The following is a 10,455-nucleotide window of genomic DNA, read 5'->3' as shown; positions in this document are numbered from 1 at the left end:
CCACACTGCAGAGCGTAGGGGAGAAACCGAACTGATGAAGCTTTAAAATTAAACCTGCAAACCAGACAGTATCAAAGGCTTTTTCAATGTCGGGACTTAGTGCCACAGTAGGCTACTTATTGAAAAAACCTGTGCATATCTCATTTTGGAGATGATGCAGGGCATGAAGAGTGGAGGTTTGGCTCCTAAAGCCAAACTGATAAGAAGTAATAATATTATTCCTTGAGGAGAAGGACTTCAGCTTGCTTGCTATGAAAGTCTCATAAAGCTTACTGACAGAGTTGAGGAGAGAAATGGGACGATAGCTGAAGAGGTCAGCTTTAGGTTTGCCACTCTTGGCAATGGGACATACTATGGCCTTCCTCCATGGCTGGGGGAAGGAACCAGTATTGTACGCATGGTTGAAGAGCATGGCGCACTTTTTAAAAAAGAATGGTGAGACACGCCTCATGACGTAGAAAGACACACAGTCAGTGCCAGATGACTTTTAAGGGGCTTTAAGCCGAAGCATGTCAATAAGATCGAAATGGGTGAGAAACCCTTGAGTGTCTTCAACATTGATTCAGTGAGCGGGAAACTGCGGGGAGAAAGTATCAATGCTTTCATTGAAAGCAACAAAAAGCCCATGCACTACAGAATTCATAGTCGACGTAAAGTGGCGCTCGCCTAGGCCAACCGTAAGACGGTGATTAGTCACAAAGACTTCACCAAAGACGTTGGCTTTATCAAGGTCATCATACGCTATGGTGGTGCCATAGCAGAAGTCAGAGATGGACCTATTTGATCCACAGATTTGCCTGATCGTACTAAAGACGTCAGACCGGCACTGAGTGGCACGAAGTTTGGCATGGAATTGAACCTGGTTTGGTTGACCCTCTGGACAATTATGGTGTCAAGGTTCTTAAGGATGGCTTGAAACGCATGAGCTTGCGTGGAAGCAACCTGTCTAAGGCGATAAGATCTGCGGCGGACCGATTTCCTCAGTTTAATGAGGTGAAGGGTAGTAGCATCAAGTGAACTTGATAAAATTTGCGAACACGCACCTTCGGAACATGCTCATCAATTACGGAGGCGAAGATGCTTTCAAGGGTAAGGGCAGCAAAATCGATCTCCGCAAGAGTCATGTTTCTGTGTTCGGGAATGCTCAAATCAATAAGGGGCTGATCAAGAGTAAGGTTAAACTCCGACCAGCTGGAAAAGTTAAAAAATGTGCGAGGACAGGCACGAGTAGCTCTGGCAATTATCCGCTAAAAAAAGTCAATGATACTATTGACATGAGTCGGAACCGAAGGAGCTACCACACTTAGAATAGGGCTGACTGGGCTACTAGTCAGCCAGTTGAAGAGCCTAGTGCCACTAAAACAAGAGGCAAGGGCCGGGTTGTACAAGGGAGTATATTAATATTATTTACTTTTTAAGATTTCATGTATTCTTTTAATATAAATTCCTTATTCAACTAAATTGTACATTGTATAAATTATTTGAATAACAATACTAATAGACATTTTAATAAAACCACGGTTCTAGACAACAGTATACTTAATATTTCAACAACATCGATCGAAGAATTCGAATTCGATTTGCTTGTTATTTATATAAATATTTTAGTTAAAGTTTTTATGTCCACCTCAAAATATATACATATTTAGAATTCAAAAAAGATAAATGTTTAAGAAAATATTCAAAATTTCCATGTAATCCAAAATATTAATTTTTTTAAACTTTTTTAAGGTCTTTGATATCATGTGGAGCGATCCACAGCATAGTAATGGCTGCATTCCAAATACATTGCGTGGAGCTGGCACATACTTTGGACCTAATATTACCGAACAATTTTTAAGTGATAATAATTTTAAATACCTCGTTCGATCACACGAATGTAAGCCCGATGGGCACGAATTTACCCATAACAACAAGGTAATGGAAGTTTAAAGATTCAAAATTATGTTTTAATGTATTCTAATTAATGTAATGATTGAAACTTTTTTGTAAAGGTTATTACAATTTTTTCTGCCTCAAATTACTATGCAATAGGGTCAAACAAAGGTGCTTATCTCCAAATAGGTACAAATTTGCAGCCCCATTTTGTGCAATACATATCAGCTGCTTCAAAAACTTCTGCATTAACAATTCGCCAGAGAGTTAGTTTTATCGAAAGCTCTGCGATAAGAGCGTTAGGGGCTCGTATACGTGATAAACGTACACTATTGGAAGCTGAATTTAGAAAACATGACCCAAAACACACTGGTATTTTTCTGTATTTAATAACATTATATGAAAATAAATATTACTCGCATATATATGAAATACTAATTGAAGTTTATAAATGTTTATCAATAGGAATTATTAGTATTACAAAGTGGTGTTATATAATGGAAAAAGAAACTAATTTAACTCTTCCGTGGCGTTTATTACGTGATAAACTAGCACCCATGCCAGAGGGATCCCCGCCAAATGATGTAAACTATCTCGTAACTTTAGAAATTTTAGACTCGGATATAATAGTAATGATAAAACTATGTTAAATTTAGTATAAACTTATAAATAATTTTTACCATTATTTTTCAGATAGAGACACAGAAAGAGGAAACAAGTGTTGCTGAGTCACTTTATCGAAACAAAAGCAGTTTAGTTGCAATATTTAGCATTTTAGATAAAGATAGCAATGGTATAAATTATTAAAATTAAAGTATACAATGTTACCTGAATTAATTCAAATTATTCACTTAATTTAGGGGTCATATCCATTGATGAATTTAAAGAGACATGTACTTTATTACAAAAACATATACAGAATTCTAGTGCTTTCGGTAATATGTTTGACAAATTTAAAATGATGGATCTTAACAAAGATGGCTTTATTGATCTCAACGAATTTCTGGAAGCATTTCGATTAAGCGATCAAGCTAATAAATCTAATACTTTACCTTCACACAAGAAACAAATTCGAGGTAATGTGTTTGTTTTAATTTATACGTATGTACTACAACATATAAGTATACAAATTCTTTCTTTTAGGGCAAAATCATGATAGTGTCAAACAGGTCACGAAATCCTTGGCGAGACAAATTTCTGAGCCGGAAGTTATTGATCCAACAGATTTTACATCTAAGTAATTAAAATTTAAATTCATCTCTTATATGGTCACGATTATAAAATTTTACACTCACATTTTATTGCGATTTGATATATTTCTTCCTAAAAAATGTACATAAATCTTAATAAATGTGGTAGTTTTAAATATATTTATCTTGCCATCTAATATTTACTGATATTACAAAATATAATAAAATTTTAAACTAACTTTTTCATACTCTCGTTTGTTTAATCACCTTTGTTATTTGCATTTGATTATAAATTTTATTAAAAAACTAACTATTGACGTTAAATTACAACTTATATTCACGATTAGTGGAGTAACATTAGCATGACTTTCTCAGCATTACGTTCCAAGATTAGGTTCTATACATAAGAAAGAATAAATCAGGCAACAAATAATGCCTCTACGAACAGAATAGTATTGAAATTTAACAATTAAAAATAAAAATATAATTAATTAATTAATTCAATTCTTCTACAGCTGATTTATGATTTCGTTCCAATATAAACACAGCAAGTAAAATTGTTAATAAAAACTTTCATAGCAAAATTAACAAAAGTCCAGAAAAATATGCGAACAAAAAAAATCAAGCATGGCTTTGGATCAGTTGGTTAAGGTGCGCTGATTATGAGCTTCACATTTGGCAGGACCCGAGTTCGAATCCTGGTACTTGCATTCTCAAAAATAATTTTTTACGAATAATTAAATACAATAATTATTTCCAAGACCACTCATGATGGGTATTTGGCAATACTCGAAACAGCTGTATGGTCAGCCAAAAATACAATTAATTAAAATAATATATAAAAAAAAAAATAAAATTTTTGTTGTTGTAGTTCACTACGGTTCGAAAAAACCTCTGTTGACAAGTCAACGAACTATATGATAGACTTGCATTTATTTCCTAACCGAAACCAATGCCAAGGCTGACCGGTTCGTTGACTTCTTCTTTCGTAACAATGCAGTTCAAAGCAATTTGCTTGGAACTGCATTTTGCGAAGTCAGCAAATGCACTCCACGTTGTTTTAGAACATTTCATATTTTTATTTAAAAAATAATTTAATTAATTTTTATTGATTTTGCATTTTATTTCAATTGTATTGATTTTGCATTTTATTTAAATTGTATTATTTGCAATTTATAATTAATTTATTTTAATTATTAATTTTGCATTATTGTTAATATGCGTATCGGCAATTTATCACTTATATTTAAGAGGTAAATTGCAGATACATTTTTCATTACAATAAAGGTTTCTAACTAGCAAACTGCTTGTTTAATTGTAAGGAATCAATCCAAAGTTCGCGCACTTGAATTGGAGTTTCTCCTCTTCAAGATCCATTGAGTCGACGTTTCGTCTGCACTCAATTCTATCATTAGCATCTAAGCTATTGAGACGTTTTCATTGGTGACCCCTAGTATAAAGGATTGATCGCGTAGTCAGTCGCGTTTTCGTGTTTAAAAATTCGCTAATAAAAAATAATAAGCCGTTTCGCTCAATAAACTCGTTTCGCTCTTGTTTTCTATACTTGGACAATGGATAACATCGAGAAAATCGTGCAAGCTCAAAAGACGATTGCAACTGAGATCGAAGTAATTATCAGAAATTACAAAAAGGACTCCAGCGATAGGAAGCAGACACCGGCATATTTTGAAAAACGACTTCAGGATCTCAAGAAGGCATGGCAACAATTCGAAATCAATGATAATACCCTCCAGAAAGAATGTTCGGAAGACAAGTCGCATGAATACTTCACTAAGAATTTCTATGAACAGGTATTGAAAATTTGGGAACAATACGAAGCCACTTTTAGTGAACAAATAACATTGTTGTCAAACGTAACCTCATTCGCCACTAATAAGAATGTAGAAGCACAAGTAATAGCTACGAAAAACAGCTCATGTGATTCCAATAAACTATCTCTAATGATGCGACGCCAACAAGAGTTTGGCAAAACTATAAAACGTCAACTAATTGACGCTAACATCACCACGGACATACCTTTAGCACGTAAGGTACTGTTGAAGGATTCTATTCTTCGCTTATGGGCCCATTTTGAGGAACTCCATTACAGCATTTGTGAATTAGAATCCAATCCAGCAACTATTGGATATGATGAAGAAGGGTTTATATCGTTAGAAAGAGAAGTCCAAAATATGTCCTTAAAGGTGGAAGAGTTGAAACTTGCTTCAACGTCTTCGCATACCTCAACATTAACATCTGCATCAATGCAGTTACCACGAGTAATAATACCAAGGTTCAGTGGGAACTACTTGGAATGGAGGCAATTTCGCGACTTGTTCAATGAAGTGGTAAATAAACAATCACTTGCGAATTGCCAAAAAATGTTTTATCTAAAATCGAATTTGGACGGAGAAGCAGCACGTCTAATTGCTCATTTAACAGTATCTGAGGATAATTTTAGTAGTGCCTGGAGTTTACTTTGCCAGCGCTACGATAATAAGCGGCTTCTTGTGAATGCATTTATTGCAAAACTTATTTCTCAACAAATTATAACATCTGAAAGCTCTGAAGCTATCAAACGACTCCATGATACAACTTCTGAGTGTATTCTTGGACTTAAAAATCTTGAAATCAACATCGAAAACTGGGATCCAATAATACTTTTCATTTTGACGAAGAAATTGGATCCAATAACACACAGCTTGTATGAACAGAACGTGAAGGATCCAAGAAGAATCCAACAGTTAAATGAATTTCTGGAATTTTTAGAACTTCGCTTCCAAGCATTAGAGGCAATTGGAGGCAAGAGCATTAACAAGGCGTGTTTAAATACTACAAATGGAATGTTAAAATGTTTAGCTTGCAAGGGAGATCATAAAACTTCCACTTGTAAAAATTACTTGAAAAACCCCCCGGAAATTCGCAGAAATATGATTCTCAGTGCCAAACGTTGTGTAAATTGCTTGCGCTCGGGCCATTTTTCAACAAAATGCCCATCTCAGGGTTGTCTGAAATGCAAAAGAAGGCATCATACAACTTTACATGAACTTTATGCTGCCAATGGCAAGTCTCAGGTCACTACTGACTCATCGCGAAATAACGATTCACACCAATTAGGTGGGCATGCAGCAGCTACGCTTACAACAAGTAGACCCGTAGAGTTGAAGAAATCTTATGGTTTACTAGCAACTGTAATAATGACGGTTCTGAATTCTCAGGGCGTGGAATGCAAGATGCGTGCATTACTGGATTCAGGCTCACAAGTGAACCTCATAACAGAACGAGCAGCACGAAAACTTGGGCTAACTCAATTATCAAGCTCGCTGAATCTTAGTGGCGTCGGTCAGAAAAACAAGTGCTCAAAAAAAAGAGTCTACGTAGTTATATCATCTAGTGTAACTAACTACAAAACTGAAATAGAAGCTCATATGTTGCCAACAATAGTTGCAAATCAGCCTGCAATTGAACTGGATACATCAAATTGGGCTATACCAGAAGGAGTTGTGTTGGCTGATGCCCAATTCAACAAACCAGGTCCAGTAGATATTCTTATTGGCGTTGAATTATACAACGACATGGTTCTGCCAAGGAGAATTTCGCTAGGAAACAATTATCCAATGTTACAAAAAACTGTGTTTGGGTGGATGGTCAGTGGTCGGATTTCTGGGTTTTCGTCTTCTGCATCGATTTGCGGTGTTCTTACAAATAATGTAGAACTCGATCTGCACAAATTTTGGGAACTAGAGGAGATACAGCAAGGTTCGTCGGATCAAACACTTGAAGAACAGCAATGTGAGGAACATTTTAATCGATCTGTGGCAAGATCAACTGATGGTAGATTCGTTGTGAAATTACCATTCAAAGGAGAAGTCACTTCTTTAGGCTATTCGCAAAGATTAGCACAGCAACGTTTTTTCGCTGTAGAAAGACGTCTCAACGGAGACCCTGAATTCAAAACAACATACAATAAATTTATGGAAGAGTACATCAACCTGGGACATATGAGTGTGATCAACCCAGATGATATAATCCATCCCTGTTATTTTTTGCCTCATCATGGAGTTCTTCGACCAGAGAGCTCCACCACGAAACTTCGAGTAGTGTTCGACGCCTCTGCACCAACTTCCACAAGCATATCTTTAAATGATGTGTTAGCTACTGGTCCAACTATCCAGGATGATTTATTCGCTATACTGACACGTTTTCGTTTATCTAAATTCGTTTTCACGGCCGATATCGAGAAGATGTATCGTCAAATTATGGTGGACCAAGATGACCGTCGATTCCAACTAATTTTATGGAGAAACAACGACAATGAGCCTCTTCGAACTTATCAACTTAATACCGTAACTTATGGGACATCGTCAGCACCGTATCTTGCCACAAAATGCTTGCAACGGTTGGCTGAAATTGAAGAAAGTAGGCACCCGACAGCTGCAGCTATCGTCAAAAGAGATTTTTACGTAGATGACGTCATGACAGGGTTCAACAGTATGTCTGAAGCATTACATGCACGAAACGAACTTATTAAACTATTGCACAAGGGTGGCTTTAAGCTTCGCAAATGGTGCGGCAATCATCCAAAATTAATGGAAGGGTTGCACCCATCCGACATAGCTGTACAACTAGACTTCAACACGATGGAATGCGGTCACATTAAGACATTGGGCCAAGTGTGGATCCCAACAACAGATGAGTTTAAGATACAGATCAACAAAAACGAACACGTCAAATATACTAAAAGAAGTATATCATCCGACATTTCTCGAATTTTCGATCCGCTTGGGCTCGTTAGTCCAGTCACAGTAGAAGCTAAATTATTCTTGCAACACTTGTGGACGCTGAAACTTGATTGGGACGAAGAATTGTCAAACGAGCTAACCTGTCAATGGGTGCGTTACATGGAAAGCTTAAACTGTCTCAATAACATAAAACAGCCACGTCATCTTTTCGGAAACGAGATTCCAAAATCAACGCAAATACATGCTTTCGCCGATGCTTCAGAACGAGCTTACGGCGGAGTAATTTATCTACGTTCCATTACGCAGCACGGACAAGTGATTGTCCGCCTCCTTTGTGCTAAATCGAGATTAGCCCCAATCAAGAAATTAACAACCCCAAAGTTAGAACTATGCGCCGCTCTACTAACAGCACAATTATTAGCTAAGGTAAAAAATTGCATGCAGTTGACAGATACCACAACACATTTATGGACAGACTCGGAAATTGTGTTGGCATGGATCAATTCATCGGCAGCCTCCTACTACGCATTCGTGGCAAATAGGGTGACAAAAATTCTCGAAATTTCCAGCAAGAGCCAATGGCGACATGTTAGATCCAAAGATAATCCTGCCGACATACTATCGCGCGGCATTGAAGCATCCAAACTAAGCAGCTGCCACTTATGGTTTTACGGTCCTATGTTCCTGCATGGTCATCAGTCACTATGGCCTGCTCCATTCAAAGCCAGATCAGAATGTAAAGTGGAACTTAAGAGATCGATACATGCAGTAACAATCGATCCCAACAAACCACATTTCTTACACAATATCGATCATAAGAATTCCTTTTCCAAATTGGAAAGAATAACTGCTTATGTTATTCGTTGCACACAAATTCTCCGGAAGGCATCATTGGAACAAAACGAATGTCACTTATCCAGTGTAGAATTGACACGTGCTCGTCAAGTGATCATTCGCATGATACAAGACGAGGGATTAGCAGAAGAAAAAAATTCACTTCGTAAGGGCTTAGAAGTCAGAAAAACTAGTACAATTAAGGCTTTGTCTCCATTCATTGATCAACAAGGTCTTCTAAGAGTTGGCGGGCGGCTTCAATCTTCCTCACTTTCATTTGAGGCGAAGCACCCAGTCTTGCTACCAGATTGCCCATTAACAAGGCTGTTAATACAAGAGACTCATGTCCGCAACAAACATATTGGACCACAAGGATTAATGGCAATCATGCGACAGCAATACTGGCCACTCAAAGGAAAGATGATAGCAAGAACTATTATTCACAAATGCGTTATCTGCACCAAGGCGAAACCGACACTACTAAATCAAATCATGGGAAACTTGCCAACTGATCGCGTTGAACCAGCACGAGCATTTGTAAACTCAGGAGCTGACTTTTGGGGTCCAATATGGACTCATTATCGTATCAGGGGAAAACGTCCAACAAAAAGCTACGTGGCCGTATTTTGTTGCTTTGCAACAAAGGCCATACATATGGAGGTAGTCACAGATCTTACAACTGACGCATTCATCATGGCATTAAAACGTTTCATAGGAAGAAGAGGGATGTGCCGGAAAATATACTGTGACAATGCCACTAATTTCGTTGGAGCTAATAAGGAACTTGCTGAACTAAAAAATGCCGTGTTCGATGAAAGAAGCCAAGAAAAAATACAGGGTGTTTGCTGTTCGTACAATATCGATTTTAAGTTCATCCCACCACGAGCCCCACACTTCGGTGGATTGTGGGAAGCTGCCGTCAAGTCAGCAAAAAATCTATTTAAACGAAGTGCATCGAACGTCAGTCTTACATACGAGGAGTTAGAAACACTCATAATAGAAATCGAAGCGATTTTGAATTCGAGACCACTAACTCCGACGTCATCAGATGCTAACGACCTAACCGCCATAACTGCTGGACATATCTTAATCGGTGATCCCCTCACTGCAACAATTCATGTTGACGCGAAGCCTCTACATTTAAATTTAAAAAAAAAGATATGAGCGCATTATCAGTATTAAAGACGACTTCTGGCATAGATGGCGGTCAGAGTACTTAAGTGATTTACAGCACCGATCAAAGTGGCAAAAGGTCCAAGACAATGTCAAAGTGGGCCAAATGGTTCTAATTCATGAAGATAATACACCGTCACTTCAGTGGCCGTTGGGGAGAATAGTAGAAACCTTCATAGGCCCAGATGGAAAAATTCGTGTAGCTAATGTGCGTACCAAAAATGGTATAATAAAACGAGCAATTCATCGACTAGCACTACTGCCGATCGATACAAGCGAACCAATCGAGCAAAACACATCCGAAAAACCAATATGCATAAATGAAACAATAACGGAGGCCCCTACGCCAACTGTTCAAGATAGTACCCCAAAAAAGCGGCGACGACTCAGCATAGGAAACGTTCTGCTAACAATTTTAATGGCCTGTTTTGTGACTGCATCCCAATGCAGCCCAATCGTCGAGCAATTTACCAGACCTGGACTCTATTTCGAAAACATCGGAGCTACCAAAATCATATCAAGTCAGTGGAACATTGTAGTATACTACAATTTATCATCTTTTTGGATTGCCTGGGATTCGATTAGGTCGACTACAGCAGCCCTTGATAACATTTGTCATCAAAGCGGTGGCCAATTTGCAT

At 37.7% G+C, this 10,455-nt stretch overlaps 2 protein-coding genes across 2 annotated transcripts; both read left to right on the top strand.

The window, feature by feature from the left end:
• Positions 1-526: 526 nt before the first annotated feature.
• On the top strand, positions 527-3,245 carry LOC119663183 (serine/threonine-protein phosphatase rdgC-like). Its single transcript, XM_038072838.1, has 7 exons — positions 527-565; positions 1,732-1,917; positions 1,995-2,247; positions 2,341-2,504; positions 2,569-2,668; positions 2,736-2,951; positions 3,019-3,245. Exons 1-7 carry the CDS (start codon positions 527-529, stop codon positions 3,114-3,116), a joined length of 1,056 nt encoding a protein of 351 aa, XP_037928766.1. The 3' UTR covers positions 3,117-3,245.
• Positions 3,246-4,636: 1,391 nt separating this feature from the next.
• On the top strand, positions 4,637-9,805 carry LOC119663185. The gene has a single exon (XM_038072840.1). The coding sequence runs from the start codon at positions 4,637-4,639 to the stop codon at positions 9,803-9,805; it is 5,169 nt and encodes a 1,722-aa protein (XP_037928768.1).
• The last annotated feature ends 650 nt before the right edge of the window (positions 9,806-10,455 follow it).

Source organism: Teleopsis dalmanni, unplaced genomic scaffold (assembly GCF_002237135.1).
Source record: "Teleopsis dalmanni isolate 2A unplaced genomic scaffold, ASM223713v2 unscaffolded_contig_0198, whole genome shotgun sequence".
Classification (NCBI taxonomy): Eukaryota; Metazoa; Arthropoda; class Insecta; order Diptera; family Diopsidae; genus Teleopsis; species Teleopsis dalmanni.
Note: the sequence above shows the minus strand (reverse complement) of the source record. Positions and strands in the feature narration are given on the sequence as shown.

Bases quoted from the DNA above. Each gene is read 5' to 3' on its own strand.
- LOC119663185 (XM_038072840.1), top strand. From the start codon at position 4,637: ATGGATAACATCGAGAAAATCGTGCAAGCTCAAAAGACGATTGCAACT.
- LOC119663183 (XM_038072838.1), top strand. From the start codon at position 527: ATGGGTGAGAAACCCTTGAGTGTCTTCAACATTGATTCA. The intron at 2,248-2,340 runs GTATTTTTCTGT...GTTTATCAATAG, and splicing joins ACATGACCCAAAACACACTG to GAATTATTAGTATTACAAAG. The intron at 2,505-2,568 runs GTAATGATAAAA...ATTATTTTTCAG, and splicing joins TTTTAGACTCGGATATAATA to ATAGAGACACAGAAAGAGGA.